General features: G+C 34.9%; 3 protein-coding genes across 3 annotated transcripts; all 3 read right to left on the bottom strand.

The window, feature by feature from the left end:
• Positions 1-303: 303 nt before the first annotated feature.
• Positions 304-1,875, bottom strand: crygdl.21.L (crystallin gamma D like gene 21 L homeolog). The gene is made up of 3 exons (XM_041584465.1): positions 1,867-1,875; positions 1,140-1,382; positions 304-644 (listed from the first exon to the last, which is right to left on the bottom strand). The coding sequence occupies exons 1-3, from the start codon at positions 1,873-1,875 to the stop codon at positions 369-371; spliced, it is 528 nt and encodes a 175-aa protein (XP_041440399.1). The 3' UTR covers positions 304-368.
• A 7,247-nt stretch (positions 1,876-9,122) lies between these two features.
• LOC121401304 (gamma-crystallin-1-like) lies at positions 9,123-9,588 on the bottom strand. The gene has a single exon (XM_041585689.1). It carries the CDS (start codon positions 9,580-9,582, stop codon positions 9,325-9,327), a length of 258 nt encoding a protein of 85 aa, XP_041441623.1. The 5' UTR covers positions 9,583-9,588; the 3' UTR covers positions 9,123-9,324.
• Positions 9,589-15,490: 5,902 nt separating this feature from the next.
• Positions 15,491-17,131, bottom strand: LOC121401301 (gamma-crystallin-1-like). Its single transcript, XM_041585684.1, has 3 exons — positions 17,123-17,131; positions 16,411-16,653; positions 15,491-15,893 (listed from the first exon to the last, which is right to left on the bottom strand). The coding sequence occupies exons 1-3, from the start codon at positions 17,129-17,131 to the stop codon at positions 15,618-15,620; spliced, it is 528 nt and encodes a 175-aa protein (XP_041441618.1). The 3' UTR covers positions 15,491-15,617.
• Between the last annotated feature and the right edge of the window lie 267 nt (positions 17,132-17,398).

The following is a 17,398-nucleotide window of genomic DNA, read 5'->3' as shown; positions in this document are numbered from 1 at the left end:
GCATTTAAAAACTACAATTCTGTGGTGACAGAAATTGAATTTAATGAATATACAAACTCTAATAAATGTTGTAAAGCAGCAGTTAGGAAGGCAAAGATAAAAAATACGGAGCGCATAGCAGCAGAGGCTATGATTCAATTTAAACTGGAAGCCAGTTTAATGACTTTACCCAAAACAGGTATGTTTGCAAATCTTGTAACTGGACAATGCCATACAAATAAACACAGAGTTGTTCATTAAGCCATAAATATAGGATTTGACCTAAAGCTGTACTACAGATATAAATAAGTACTACACAGAGAAGTCATTTTAAACATCTGTTTTATTGAATTATCAATATAACTGTATTAGTACATTTTTGACTGGATTTAAAATTTGTGATGAACTCTTCTGAATGAGCCAATTCTGGCGCTTGAGGCTCCCCAGTCATTATATCTCCTGTATTCTCCAGATCTCAGGTAGTACTGACGCCCCCTATAGTTGGGTTCCTCATAGAACATCCAGTGGCCATCAAACACATTGCAGGAGTGAATGTCCTGGAAACGGAATCGATCATAAGTATTGGGGCAGTCATCAAAGAACTCCATCATCTGCCCTTGGAAGTCTCCTCTTTCATAGATTCTCATTTTGTATTGGCCATGGTGCTAAAAAAATAAGATTGAAAACAAAATAATAAAAAGACCTTTTCATTTAAATGCAATACTTTCTCAGATTTTTTCAGATGGCCTTGTGACCTTGTTTTAAAATAATAGTTGTGCAGTTTTAAAAATCATTTTACGTTGTATTTTAACATGAAGGTAAAATCTGGTTCTATACCACCACGAATGGTGCACAAATGTTTGTACACAAGACATCAGACGGCTAACTCTGTATAAAGGACTCAAACCTGTTTCTGTATTGACACCACTACTAAAAGGTACCCAAACATAGTTCTTTTGTAGGAGCACCAGTGTCCCCACCCAGCCTACTCTAATGAATTGTGTACAACTGCAGGTATTGATGCAGGGAGACCCCAAAACCCTAATGCTATTATTAACACCTCATGCTAAAAGTCATGCCCCCCTGAAATTTTTGCTAGTGGCTGCAATGACATTGAAAATTCTGAGAAAAAATTGCATTGCATCTTTACAAAAACTTACATTGGAAAGAAAGCGACAAGACCTAATGGAGTCATTGAAGCCCATCCATCTCTGGAAGTCTGGGTATTCTCCTTGCCAGAGATAATACTGGTGTCCCCTGTAACTGGGGTGCTCATAGAGGATCCAGTTTCCACCCTCTACCCTGATGGAGTTACAGCGATTGAAGTATGAGGACAGGTCAGAACAGTCTGAGCCGCACTCATAGTGGCGGCCTTGGAAGTTCCTTTCCTCGTAGAAGAAGATCTGAAAGAAAATATTAAATGAATAATTATTTTTTCAAAAAACTGCTTTAATTGATACATTACTTATACGTGTTTTGCTTTTAAAGAAATGCCAGTTTTATTGCTGGCAATTTGAAAAAATAGTAGTCCTGCTACACACTTGTTGTTAGAGAGAACAGGCACAGATACAGTTCTGGGTGCACAATGTTTTTATACTTTTCCAGAGAAAAGTTGCCATGTAGAATTGCTGCAAATTGTTTCATTTTTTAGTGAATGCTAATCATTTGTATTGCTATTAGTTGGTTCCAATACACTTATTGTAATGTAAGCATGGACTTATTACAAATTGTAGTCTAAACATAAATTTGAAATGTCTACATTTTTTCACCAATTATATTGTGTCTGTAAGCATTAATAACAAATATAGATGTAAACAAGTGACTCTTAAAGTGTCTAAACTTGATTGTAATTAAAAACCATTAGAATAGTTAATGATTTTGACTTACCTTTACCATTTTGATTGAATGGAAGTTTCAGTGCAATGGAAGGGAGAGAAGTGGCACCTTTATATATGTCCTGTATTGCTGCTGTCTGCATAAGCTGAGCTGAGTGCTTTTGTTCTGTCTAGTAAGGTAAATGTAAAGATCTTTTGTCTGGCATTGTGTATGATCTTGTGCTGTGACAGTTATTTCTAAGTGTTTTCTGGCACATATTTTCCATAGCTTTACCAACAGAGCTACCTAGCATTCCTATTATAGTTTCAGAAAGCTGACAGTATAGAAAATGTTCCATACTTAGTCCATTAATAGTCCAGTGTTTTCTAAGTTACCAGGGAATCCATAATTAGGAAGCATTTGATAATTGGGAACCCGCTTGGTAATACATATAAGGGCCGATTTACTAACAGGTGCTAGCATAAATTCGCTAGCGAAGTAGACATACTCTAGCGCTACTTCGCATCCTAACGCCAGGCGAAGTTGTGATCTGGTGAAGGGACGTAACTACGCTAATTCACTAACTTGCGGATTTAAGTGAACGTTACCTCTTGCGCCAGACTTGACTTCACCAGCTCAGACCAGGCAAAGTACAAAAGAGTAGATAGGAGGATTTTCAAAATTTCCAAGTCCCAAAAAATGCTGGTGTCTTTTAAATTATTCAGGGTGATATGCTGAAAAAGATCTAAATGTTTTTTTTGAGGGTACCCTCCTTCCCCCCTACATTTCCTAACATATGGCACCTAAACTATACAGTGGGCACATGTGTAGGGCAATATAAGACCTCTATTTTATTTAATGAATGTTTCTCAGGCTTGTGTAGTGTAATGTAGTTTATGCTTCATATTAGGCATCGATATCGTAACTTCGCTTTGCTTGATGAATTAACGCTAGCACAACTTCGCTACCCTTTGCCTCCCTGGGCGCAACTTCGGATTTGAGTGAATTTGAGTAGCCCTGGCAAAACTATTCCTGGCGAAGTGTGGTTAAGCCTTCGCTAGCGCATTTTTGGCGCTTAGTGAATTTGCCCCATAGAGTTTGAATTAAGGGTAGTCTTCCAACACACTGTAAAATGCATTTGGGTTTCTCTTCCTTAAGCATTTCCTTTTATACCCTAAGTACAGTAGAAATTAGATGAAGTAACACCAGTGAGCATTTATGTACGAGCTAAAATGGCAGTGGATAAATTATCCTCTCAACTGCACATGTAAGTTGGAGGGAACCATCTGTTGGCTGCAATACCAGTTTTGGCTTGTTTTTTTTTACTGATTATTAGTGATAAGAGAAACTTTTTGCCAAGTTTCTCCATGAAAATGACGCCCATCGACTCTATTGGGTGCAAAAATTGTTGTGCATCAAAAAAAATGTTTTGTCGCCCATAGACTTTGCATTTTGGCAAATTTTCACCATTTTGAGAAGTCACCCATCACTATTGCTCATTATGATCTCATTGCTATATCTAAAAGACAGCAACTAATGCTGTGGATGCTTAACATAAGCAAGGGTTAAAACCAAACCACATATAACGGAATTTTATAAACACCTAAACTTTTACCATAAATATAAAGGGAAACAATTTCGCTATAAATGTTGCAATATTATTTGTATCTAATTCTGTCCCAACTAATAATAGTAACAATTCCATTTAAGCTGTTACAATGTGTCATGCTTCGAGACTAACTCTGTGTTACTGCCCCCCCCCCAGCATTTATTATACCTTTATATCTTTCATGTTATGTCACTACCCATCCCAACCTAAGTGAAAGGCTAAACCTAATTGAAAAGGTTTTCTGTAATCTTTATCATGATCAATTTATCCTTATGTCAGTACTGCCACTCAAAGGGACCTCAATATACTTCTATCGTACTGCCACTGGTGTAATTTCTCCACAAAACGGCACATCATGTCCCACAGAATATCATAGTGTACATAATTACTTAATTACCCCAAAATATATGTGTAAATAAACATATATGTAATATTATTAACAATCATCATCATGTTAAAATTGCTGCAGTGTTAAACATTCCCCTAATAACCAATGTGCTGGATTAAAAGGATATTCCAACCCACTCCGCACGGTGGTTATTGTGTGGCCATTTACTATCAGCCACCCACATATATGTAAACAACCTTTAAAAAATCGAAAGTGAAAAATCTAAAATAATCTGGTAAATTCATCAAAGGGAGAGTTATAGTTCATGTGTTGTCACCTGTAAAAAATCAAAAATCAGACATCTGGTAAATTCATCAGAGTGAGAGTTATAGTACATGTGTTGTCATCTGTAAAAAATACTATGTCTCATAATCCAGCCCTCCCTGGGGTTGCCCTTATCCTTTCCAAATAATAAAAAATAATGAAGGAAAATAACCCCACAGCTTTACCAACACAAGTGTCCATTGCATCATTGTGGTGTTTGCCTGACAGTTACTGAAGTTCCATACTTAATGTAGCGTACTGTCACCACTGCCAATATCGCATATTGTTGAATATGATTCCCTTATCGTGCAGCCAGGCATATGAACATTTTATACGAGAGTGCTGGCCTCCCAGGTGGGATATATATATATATATATATATATATATAAAGGCAGAAAAAGCTGAAGCACACCAGGATTTTCTTCAAAAAGATAAAGTATTTATTACATCAATGTTTCGGCCCTCGCATGGGGCCTTTATCAAACTAAATACTTTATCTTTTTGAAGTATATCCTGGTGTGTTTCAGATTTTTCTGCCTTTGGATATTTGATTTCTGAATTGCACCCAGGTATGTAGCTTTTGAGGTGTGTGCTAAAGCCTTTCACAGCATATATATCTATATCTATATCTATATATCTATATATCTATATATCTATATCTATATATCTATATATATATATCTATATATTGAAAGCAGCAAGTAAGTTGCAGGTAAAACCTAGTCCCTTTGTAAAATGTATAATGAAGCAATAGAATTCTTAATGAATCAGATAAAATTGAGCATAGGACTGGCCAGATATGGGATGACTTTGACGTAGTTGGCCAGCTTAAATATATTGCAATATATGGACAAACAATCCCTGTTTTGTTTAAAGGGTAAGGCATTTTTTAGTAGCAGTATGCACAAAATGTCGCTGTCTTAAATATATTGATAATGGGTTGAGTGCAGAGGACTCTTGTATTTGACTATATGTATTTTGTGGTCACAGCCTCATTGCACCCCCGCCTAATGTTTTTAAAAAATAGTGGTGAGCACAACTTTCCCTTGTTAGTTATATATATATATATATATATATATATATATATATATATATATATATATATATATGTATGTATATATATATATATATATATATATATATATATATATATATATATATATATATATATATATATATATATATATATATATATATATATATATATAGGGCCTATTATCCAGATTGCTTGTTATCTGGGGTTTTCTGTGTAACTGATCTTTCCATAATTCTTCATACCTTAAGTCTACTAGAAAATCATGTAAAAATTAAATAAACCCAATAAGCTGGTCTGGCTTTCAGTAAGGATTAAGTACAACGTACTGTTTTATTATTAAAGAGAAAAAGGAAATTATTTTTTAAAATTTGGATTGTTTGGATAAAATGGAAGATGGCCTTTCTGTAATTTGGAGCTGAAATCCCATACCTGTACTGAATTCTATTTGTTACTGTAATATGGGTGCCCACTAGGAATAGTGTATAATTTGTAACTAAATACTTGGAATGATTTTGACTGTTTTCATTAAACATCTGCTTAATGGGCATCATTGAATGTAAATTTCACTGCAGTGTATTCACTTTTATCCACATGTATGGTTTATATGGTCTAAATATAGCATGCTATTAAACTGGTTTGTCTTTATGAGTCAGACATAGCTATTTAACATCAGAGGCCACCTGTCTATATGTTTTCAGTGATGCATACATTTTATTTATATTATACATATATTTTTGTATTTGCACGTTATATATCAGTACATATCTGAGAATCAGCTGCTGTCACACACCTTTTAGTTTGGATATTTAGTTTATTATATGTACGGCTCTTATTCTTCCTCCTCCCGTATTGTTTCATTCATTGTTTCTCTGTGCTACCCACCATAATTCACTAACAGGATAAATATAATTAATATGAATTTAAAAGTTAAATAGCTGCTAAACACATGTGAGCTCAATCAAGTAAGGTTTAAAAAATACACGTCCATCAAGTTCTATATATAACCTGCCTAACTATCTCACATAACCCTGTATTCCTTAATTTCCTTAAAAGCCATCCAACCCTTCTTAAAGCTATCTAATGTATCAGCCAATTTGACTGATTTGGGGAGAGAATTTCACATATTCAGTGCTCTCACTGTAAAAGATTCTTTCTGAATATTTAGATGGAACCTTCTTTCTTCTAATTGGAATAGGTGCCCTCTTGTCATCTGGAAGGACCTACTGGTAAACAAAGCAAAGCTTATTGCAGGTTCCTAATGGTAATTTTAAGAAATGTGTTCATACAAAAAAGAACAAAACAATATATGTATATATATATGGCAAGAGAATATCCTTTATTATAAAGTACAAGTCCAGGGGGGCACCTGTGGTAAATTGTGTTTCCAGGACATCCTCATCCCATATCTTACTAGTTTATTTAACCATGACATTCAAGGAGGCTGCTTCAAGGAGATGCTCAAATCGACTATCATCACATATTCCCATTAATATATTTGGACCAAGCAGGCTTTACAAAATGCAGAAAAGGTCCAGATAACAGAAGGAAAATGCTATCGCTCATAAAGATCACCAAAAGGAGTAAGATCCCTACGGTCCTGTTTAGCCTACCGCAGTAAAAGGCATTTGAAAGAGAGCAAAGAGTGCATCGGTATTAAAGGACGGGCAAATGGCAAGCAATGCTGTATTTTAAGTGCCTTAAAATGTTACATGCATGTTACATACCATTATGAATTTATTGATAATATGCAATGACATTATTTTACACTTTATTTTGTTTTTAAATTTGTTTGATTTATTTATGTAATGATTCAAATGTAACAGAGACCATGCACTGTATGCAGAATTTTATAGCTGAATAACATTCACCAGCTAAGCAGTATTATGTATGACAATCAGTATTAGACATGTGTGTATTAGACACACACAGAGACAGTTTATCAATATTCTAAAAGTTTTAATTATACTTATTGACTTTATGTATTTATATAATGTGGATGTGGTACACATATACCCACTGTTGTGTCTAACAAAAGAACCATGTATTTTTTGCAGCCTCTGGAAATTCAAAACAAGGCAAAACCAAACAAACTAGAACAATACTTTTACAGGATCATCAACATCCAATATAGTGTATAGAAACCAGCAAAGTGGAATGGTAATTATGCATACTAAACTGTGCTAGGTATACAAAGTACAACAAAGTTATTAGACAACATGCTAAAGCAAAAGCAAGTTAATCAGTCAATAGCACAAATAATTAACCAGAGACAAGGCAGTAAATAACCCTTAAGAAATAGCCGAGCAATTTGCAGACTACTTCTCTACCTGTATAATTTCCACTTGGACAAATCAACCCCACAGCCCACCAATAAAGCTATACAACAATTCTTAGCAGCAGCAAATATGCCACAAATTCAACCATACCAGCTCAGTCAACTAAGTAGACTGATCTCCCCAGACAAAGTAAAAGTGGCCTTCAAGTCAACCCCACAAGGGAAGGCACCAAGCACTATGGTCACACACTTTAGCTGCAATTCCTGCAAAAATGATGACTGCCTGTGAAACAGGAGTGTGCATCCATCTGAATAAGCATGTGCGTCTGTTACAAATATTATATTACAAATATTATATATAATACAAAGTCGGTGCACCCAGAAGAAAATAGATGCGTGCATCTGAAAATGATGTAAGTGGGCTTGGAGAACTGCTCCTTTTTAAGTACGGCAGCTGTGGTAGGAAAATGGCGAACAAGCCTGCTTTATGAATACTCCTGGAAGGTAGCAGTTTGTTTCAATTCAACCTATTGTATGCAGCATTATAGCGGGCTGGATTGATACTAATAAGTTTAGCTGTAAAGGTTTACATCTCCTTTAACACCTTCTTCAGCAGTTTTTATTTACAAGACATTCTTCTGTAAGAACTGCAGAATCTGCACCAGTATTACCGCTGCTTTAAAATTCCTGTAGTTTTGCATACTTGTCTGCAGTTAAAATAATAGAAACATTTCTATAAATATGAATAGATTTAAAAAAAAAAAACATGGTAAAGCACCAATGTCCATAGTAAATATAGCTTCCCAGTGGCAGCTCACTAGCAGACTACAGGTGGCAGCAGCAACATTTGGCATGCACAGTGTGAACATTATATACAAAAACTGTGACAGCAACAAAGGCTGCACCAATTAGGATAGGGCTCTATGCTGGTCATTTTTTGCATGCGCACTGCAAATATTATATCCTCTGTGGAAACCCATGGAAAACTGAGATCTACACAGAGACTAACAAAGTCTTTCCTAGAAACTTGAAACAAAGTATTTGCACATGCAAATGCAAATAACACAAGACAATTTCCGTTCTCGCTCATGTGTAGTACAAATTTTAAAGTTTCAGTATGTTAAGTCAAGTGAGCATACATGGCAATCCTCTTAACCAATAACATTTTAGGATGCGCAATGCTTATCTCGCAAATGGCAGCAGTTCATTTAATTATATTCAGTATCAATACTAAAGATGAGCTACAACTCCCATCTCAGAGACCTGAGTCCTACTCGGCATCTAAATATTTCAAATATATCAATCACACCAAATTAATAATATATTCCGTAAGGTCCCGAGTATCTCAGCATTGTAATTGACAATTGTGCAACTAAAACATAAAATATATTGGGGTATTATATTTTCTACTATTATATTTTCTACTAAAACACAGAACAGCAATGATTGTCATTTAAAATGATATTAAATAGTTAATGTTATCAATACATTAACAATTCCCTTAAGAAGTAAATATAGAAGTAACAAGAACCACCCTATGTGACTTAATACAAAATAAAGAAGTTAATAGGAATAAAGAGGAAGGCATTTAAAAACTACAATTCTGTGGTGACAGAAATTGAATTTAATGAATATACACAATCTAATAAATGTTGTAAAGCAGCAGTTAGGAAGGCAAAGATAAAAAACGAGGAGCGCATAGCAGCAGAGGCTATGATTCAATTTAAACTGGAAGCCAGGTCTGTGTTAATGACTTTACCCCAAACAGGTATGTTTGCAAATCTTGTAACTGGACAATGCCATACAAATAAACACAGAGTTGTTCATTAAGCCATAAATATAGGATTTGACCTAAAGCTGTACTACAGATATGAATAAGTACTACACAGAGAAGTAATTTTAAACATCTGTTTTATTGAATTATCAATATAACTGTATTGGTAGATTTTAGACTGGATTTAAAATTTGTGATGAACTCTTCTGAATGAGCCAATTCTGGCGCTTGAGGCTCCCCAGTCATTATATCTCCTGTATTCTCCAGATCTCAGGTAGTACTGACGTCCCCTATAGTTGGGTTCCTCATAGAACATCCAGTGGCCATCAAACACATTGCAGGAGTGAATGTCATGGAAACGGAATCGATCATAAGTATTGGGGCAGTCATCAAAGAACTCCATCATCTGCCCTTGGAAGTCTCCTCTTTCATAGATTCTCATTTTGTACTGGCCATGGTGCTTAGAAAAAAGATTGAAAACAAAATAATAAAAAGACCCTTTCATTTAAAGGCAATACTTTTTCAGATGGCCTTGTGACCTTGTTTTAAAATAATAGTTCTGCAGTTATAAAAATCATTTTATGTTGTATTTGTATCTTTTAACATAAAGGTAAATTCTGGTTCTATACCACCACCAATGGTGCACAAATGTTTGTACACAAGACATCAGACGGCTAAGTTCCCTGTGCAATGGACACAAAGCTGTTTCTGTATTAAAATGTACTTGTACCTGAACATAGTCCTTTTGTAGAAACAACAGTGTGCCCATCCAGCCTACTTTAATGAATTGTGTTCAAGTGAGAGTATTGATGCAAGAAGACACTAAAACCCTAATGCTATTATTAACACCTCATGCATTTTTGTGCCGAAAGTCATGACATGCCCCCTGAAAATGTTGCTAGTGGCTGCAATGACATTAAACATTCTGAGAAAAAAATTGCATTGTGAGAATCTTTATAAACACTTACATTGGAAAGAAAGCGACAAGACCTAATGGAGTCATTGAAGCCCATCCATCTCTGGAAGTCTGGGTATTCTCCTTGCCAGAGATAATACTGATGTCCCCTGTAACTGGGGTGCTCATAGAGGATCCAGTTTCCACCCTCTACCCTGATGGAGTTACAGCGATTGAAGTATGAAGACAGGTCAGAACAGTCTGAGCCGCACTCATAGTGGCGGCCTTGAAAGTTCCTTTCCTCGTAAAAGAAGATCTGAAAGAAAATATTAAATGAATAATTATTTTTTCAAAAAACTGCTCTAATTGATACAGTACTTATAAGTTTTTTGCTTTTAATGAAATGCCAGTTTTATTGTTGGCAATTAGAAAAAAATAGAATTCCTACTACACACTTGTTGTTAGAGAGAACAGGCACAGATACAGTTCTGGGTTCACAATGGAGTTTTTATACTTTTCCAGAGAAAAGTTGCCATGTAGAATTGTTGCAAATTGTTTCATTTTTTAGTGAATGCTAATCATTTGTATTGCTATTAGATGGTTATAATACACTCTTTGTAATGTAAGCATGGACTTATTACAAATTGTAGTCTAAACATAAATTTGAAATGTCTACATTTTTTCACCAATTATATTGTGTCTGTAAGCATTAATAACAAATATAGAAGTAAACAAGTGACTCCTAAAGTGTGTAAACTTGTTGTAATTAAAAACCATTAGAATAGTTAATGATTTGGGCTTACCTTTCCCATTTTGATTGAATGGAAGTTTCAGTGCAATGGAAGGGAGAGAAGTGGCAGCCTTTATATATGTCCTGTATTGCTGCTGTCTGCATAAGCTGAGCTGAGTGCTTTTGTTCTGTCTAGTAAGGTAAATGTAAAGATCTTTTGTCTGGCATTGTGTATGATCTTGTGCTGTGATTGTGTTTTCTGGCACATGTTTTCCATAGCTTTACCAAAATAGCTACTTGCTTTCCTATATAGTTTCAGAATGCTGACAGTATAGAAAATGTTCCATACTTAGTCCATTAATAGTCCAGTGTTTTCTAAGTTACCAGGGAATCCATAATTAGGAAGCATTTGATCATTGGGAACCTGCTTGGTAATACATATAGAGTAGGAATTAAGGGTAGTCTTCCAACACACTGTAAAATGCATTTGGGTTTCTCTTCCTTAAGCATTTCCTTTTATACCTTAAGTACAGTAGAAATTAGTTGATAGAAGTAACACCAGTGAGCATTTAAGTATGAGCTAGAATGGCAGTGGATAAATTATCCCCTCAACTGCACATGTAAATTGGAGGGAACCACATGTTGGCTGTAATACCATTGTTGGCTTTTTTTTTTAACTGATTATTAAAATGGTGAGCATTTTAAACAGCTGCTTATTATTGATGAGAACAACTTCTTGCCAAGTTTCTCCATGAAAATCATCCATTTGCATTTCGGCAAATTTTAACCATTTCTAGAATTCACCCATCACTATTGCTCATCATTATATCTATCTATCTATCTATCTATCTATCTATCTATCTATCTATCTATCTATCTATCTATCTATATAGACTAGAAAATCATGTAAACATTAAATAAACCCAATAAGCTGGTCTGGCTTTCAGTAAGGATAAAGTACAAGGTATTGTTTTACTATTACAGAGAAAAGGGAAATCATTTTTTAAAATCTGGATTGTTTGGATAAAATGGAGGCTATGGGAGATGGCCTTTCTGTAATTTGGAGCTTTCTGGATAATGGGTTTCAGGATAATTGAACCCATACCTGTACTGAATTCTATTTGTCTCTGTAATATGGGTGCCCCCTAGGAATAATTTGTAACTAAATACTTGGAATGATTTTGACTGGTCTGGCTTTCAGTAAGGATTAAGTACAATATACTGTTTTATTATTAAAGAGAAAAAGGAAATCATTTTTTAAAATTTGGATTGTTTGGATAAAATGGAAGATGGCCTTTCTGTAATTTGGAGCTGAAATCCCATACCTGTACTGAATTCTATTTGTTACTGTAATATGGGTGCCCACTAGGAATAGTGTATAATTTGTAACTAAATACTTGGAATGATTTTGACTGTTTTCATTAAACATCCGCTTAATGGGCATCATTGAATGTAAATTTCACTACCGGCATTCACTTTTATCCACATGTTTGGTTTATAATGTCTATATATAACATGCTATTAAACTGGTTAGTTCTTATGAGTCAGACATAGCTATTTAACATCAGAGGCCACCTGTCTATATGTTTTCAGTGATGCATACATTTTATTTATATTATATATGTATTTTGTATTTGCATGTTATATATCAGTACATATTTGGGAATCAGCTGCTGTCACACACCTTTTAGTTTGGATATTTAGTTTATTAATGAAGGTTTGAGTGCTCTATATGTACAGCTCTTGTTCTTCCTCCTCCATATTGTTTCATTCATTGTTTCTCTGTGCTACCCATCATAATTCACTAACAGGATAAATATAATGAATATGCATTTAAAAGTTAAATAACTGCTAAACACATGTGAGCTCAATCATATGTATCCTAAAAATCTATTACTATTTTTAAAGACTGGGAAAGAGAACTGCTATCCTAACAATTGTAGTGCTCTTTACATAGTAAATAACATAATAAGTAAGGTTTAAAAAAGACATGTCTATCAAGTTCAACTTTTATTGTCTACATATAACCTGCCTAACTGCTAGTTGCCTCAGAGGGGGAAAAATCCTTCCTGAGATGGCAATCAGATCAACTTGTACTATGGGCGGTCTTACATAACCCTTTATTCCTTCATTTCCTAAAAGCCATCCAACCCTTTCTTAAAGCTAATTAATGTATCAGCCAATATGACAGGTTCAGGGAGAGAATTCCACATCTTCACTGCTCTCACTGTAAAAGATTCTTTCTGAATATTTAGACGGACCTCCTTGCTTCTAATTGGAAGCAAGGAGGTCCAACTTACCCCTATATGTGGACAACTATGGCAACACATGTTTCCAGGACATCCTCATCCCATACCTTAATAGTTTATTTAACCATGTCTTTCAAGGAGGCTTCTTCAAGGAGATGCTCAAAGCAACTATCATCACATATTCCCATTAATATATTTGGACCAAGCAGGCTTTACAAAATGCAGACAAGGTCCAGATAACAGAAGGAAAATGCTATCGCTCATAAAGTTCACCAAAAAGACGAAGTTCCCTATGGTCCTGTTTAGCCTTGATGCAGAAAAGGCATTTGATAGAGCACATAGAGTGCATCAGTATTAAAGGATGGGCAATGGGCAAGCAACATTGTATTTTAAGTGAAAAGACTATTAAAAATGCCAATTGTAGAGCTCCTTTAATACCTTAAATGGCATGCATGTTACATACCATTATGAATTTATTGATAATATGCAATTACATTATTTTACACTTTATTTTGTTTTTCCATTTTTTTATTTTTTTATTTAATGATTCAAATGTAACAGAGACCATGCACTATATGCATAATTTTATAGCTGAATAACATTCACCAGCTAAGCAGTATTATGTATGATAATCAGTATTAGACATGTGTGTATTAGACACACACAGAGATAATTTATCAATATTCTAAAAGTTTTAATTATACTTATTGATTTTATGTATTTATATAATGTGGATGTGTTACACCAATGAAGCTATACAACTATTCTTATCAGCAGCAAATATGCCACAAATTCAACCATACCTGCTCAGTCAACTAAGTAGACTCATATCCCCAGACAAAGTAAAAGTGGCTTTAAAGTCAACCCCATAAGGGAAGGCACCAAGCACTATGGTCACATACTGTAGCTGCAATTCTTGCAAAAATGATGACTGCCTGTGAAACAGGAGTGTGCATCCATCTGATTAAGCATGTGCGTCTGTTACAAATATTATATTACAAATAATACATATAATACAAAGTCAGTGCACCCAGAAGAAAATAGATGCGTGCTTCTGAAAATGATGTAACTGGGCTTGGAGAACTGCTCCTTTTTGAGGATGGCAGCTGTGGTAGGAAAATGGCGAACAAGCCTGCTTTATGAATACTCCTGGAAGGTAGCAGTTTGTTTCAATTTAACCTAATGTATGCAGCATTATAGCGGGCTGGATTGATACTAATAAGATTAGCTGTAAAGGTTTACATCTCCTTTAACACCTTTTTCAGCAGTTTTTATTTACAAGACATTCTTCTGTAAGAACTGCAGAATCTGCACCAGTATTACTGCTAAATTCTGCCTTAAAATTCCTGTAGTTTTGCATACTGGTCTGCAGTTAAAATAATAGAAACATTTCTATAAATATGAATAGATTTAAAAAGAAATGGTAAAGCAATGTCCAATGTCCATAGTAAATATAGCTTCCCACTGGCAGCTCACTAGCGGACTACAGGTGGTAGCAGCAACATTTGGCATGCACAGTGTGAACATTATATACAAAGACTGTGACAGCAACAAAGGCTGCACCAATTAGGATAGGGCTCCATGCTGGTAATTTTTTTGCATGCACACTGCAAATACAGTATATCCTCTGTGGAAACCCATGGAAACTGAGATCTACACAGAGACTAACAAAGTCTTTCCAAGAAACTTGAAACAAAGTATTTGCACATGCAAATGCAAACAACACAAGACAATTTTTGTTCTCGCTCATGTGTAGTACAAAGTTTACAGTTTCTGCATGTTCAGTCAAGTGAGCATACATGGCAAACCTCTTAACCAATAACATTTTACGATGCGCAATGCTTATCTCGCAAATGGCAGCAGTTCCTTTAATTACATTTAGTATTAATACTAAAGATGATCTACAACTCCCATCTTAAAGACCTGGGTCCTACTCGGCATCTAAATATATCAAATATATCAATCACATCAAATTAATAATATATTCCGTAAGGTCCCAAGTATCTCAGCATTGTAATTGACTATGTGCAATTAAAACAAAAAAATATATTGGGTGATTATATTTTCTGCTAAAAGACAGAACAGCAATGATTCTTATTTAAAATGATATTAAATAGGTAATGTTCTCAATAGATTAACAATTCCCTTAAGAAGTAAATATAGAAGTAGCAAGAACCACCCTGTGACAATACAAAAATAAAGAAAGGAAAAAAGAGAAAGACATTTAAAAACTACAATTCTGTGGGGACAGAAATTGAATTTAATGAATATACACACTCTAATAAATGTTGTAAAGCAGCAGTTAGGAAGGCAAAGATTAAAAACGAGGAGTGCATTGTGGCAGAGGATATGATTCAGTTTAAACTGGGAGCCAAGTCTGTGTTAATGACTTTACCCCAAACAGGTATGTTTGGAAATCCTTGTAACTGGACAATGCCATACAAATAAACACATTTTATTAACATTGTTCATTAAGCCATGAATATAGGATTTGACCTAAAGCTGTACTACAGATATAAATAAGTACTAGACAGAGAAGTAATTTTAAACATCTGTTTTATTGAATTATCAATATAACTGTATTAGTAGATTTTTGACTGGATTTAAAATTTGTGATGAACTCTTCTGAATGAGCCAATTCTGGCGCTTGAGGCTCCCCAGTCATTATATCTCCTGTATTCTCCAGATCTTAGGTAGTACTGACGTCCCCTATAGTTGGGTTCCTCATAGAACATCCAGTGGCCATCAAACACATTGCAGGAGTGAATGTCATGGAAACGGAATCGATCATAAGTATTGGGGCAGTCATCAATGAACTCCATCATCTGTCCTTGGAAGTCTCCTCTTTCATAGATTCTCATTTTGTATTGGCCATGGTGCTTTGAAAATAAGATTAAAAACAAAATAATAAATAGACTTTTTCATTTAAATGCAATACTTTCTCAGATTTTTTCACATGGCTTGTGACCTTGTTTTAAAATAATAGTTGTGCAGTTTCAGTTTCAAAAAATCATTTTACGTTGTATTTGTATCTTTTAACATAAAGGTAAAATCTGGTTCTATACCACCACCAATGGTGCACAAATGTTTGTACACAAGACATCAGACAGCTAAGTTCCCTGTACAATGGACACAAATCTGTTTCTGTATTAAAAGGTACTTGCACCTGAACATAGTCATTTTGTAGGAACACCAGTGTGCCGATCCAGCCTACTTTAATGAATTGTGTACAAGTGAGAGTATTGATGCAAGAAGACACTATGCTATTATTAACACCTTGTGCATTGTTGTGCTGAAAGTCATGCCATGCCCCCCTGAAAATGTTGCTAGTGGCTGCAATGACATTGAATATTCTGAGAAAAAAATTGCATTGTGAGAATCTTTACAAACACTTACATTGGAAAGAAAGCGACAAGACCTAATGGAGTCATTGAAGCCCATCCATCTCTGAAAATCAGGGTATTCTCCTTGCCAGAGATAATACTGGTGTCCCCTGTAACTGGGGTGCTCATAGAGGATCCAGTTTCCACCCTCTACCCTGATGGAGTTACAGCGATTGAAGTATGAGGACAGGTCAGAACAGTCTGAGCCGCACTCATAGTGGCGGCCTTGGAAGTTCCTTTCCTCGTAGAAGAAGATCTGAAAGAAAATATTTAATAAATTATTATTTTTTCAAAAAACTGCTCCAATTGATACAGTACTTTTTGCTTTTAAAGAAATGCCAGTTTTATTGCTGGCAATTAGAAAAAAATAGAAGTCCTACTACACACTTGTTGTTAGAGAGAATAGGCACAGATACAGTTCTGGAGTTTTTATACTTTTCCAGAGAAAAGTTGCCATGTAGAATTGCAACAAATTGTTTCATTTTTTAGTGAATGCTAATCATTTGTATTGCTATTAGTTGGTTCCAATACACTTATTGTAATGTAAGCATGGACTTATTACAAATTGTAGTCTAAACATAAATTTGAAATGTCTACATTTTTTCACCAATTATATTGTGTCTGTAAGCATTAATAACAAATATAGAAGTAAACAAGTGACTCCTAAAGTGTGTAAACTTGATTGTAATTAAAAACCATTAGAATAGTTAATGATTTGGGCTTACCTTTCCCATTTTGATTGAATGAAAGTTTCAGTGCAATGGAAGGGAGAGAAGTGGCAGCCTTTATATATGTCCTGTATTGCTGCTGTCTGCATAAGCTGAGCTGAGTGCTTTTGTTCTGTCTAGTAAGGTAAATGTAAAGATCTTTTGTCTGGCATTGTGTATGATCTCTGTGACAGTTATTTCTCAGTGTTTTCTGGCACGTGTTTTCCATAGCTTTACCAAAAGAGCTACCTAGCATTCCTATATAGTTTCAGAAAGCTGACAGTATAGAAAATG

The sequence above is a fragment of the Xenopus laevis genome, chromosome 1L (genome assembly GCF_017654675.1).
Source record: "Xenopus laevis strain J_2021 chromosome 1L, Xenopus_laevis_v10.1, whole genome shotgun sequence".
NCBI lineage: Eukaryota > Metazoa > Chordata > Amphibia > Anura > Pipidae > Xenopus > Xenopus laevis.
This window is presented reverse-complemented; position numbering and strand designations above follow the sequence as displayed.

Excerpts from the sequence above, each read along its gene's own strand:
- LOC121401304 (XM_041585689.1), bottom strand. The coding sequence starts at position 9,582 with ATGAGAATCTATGAAAGAGGAGACTTCCAAGGGCAGATGATGGAGTTC.
- crygdl.21.L (XM_041584465.1), bottom strand. Across the intron at positions 645-1,139 it reads CTTGTCGCTTTCTTTCCAAT|CACCATGGCCAATACAAAAT; the intron begins GTAAGTTTTTGT and ends TTATTTTTTTAG.
- LOC121401301 (XM_041585684.1), bottom strand. Across the intron at positions 15,894-16,410 it reads CTTGTCGCTTTCTTTCCAAT|CACCATGGCCAATACAAAAT; the intron begins GTAAGTGTTTGT and ends TTATTTTCAAAG.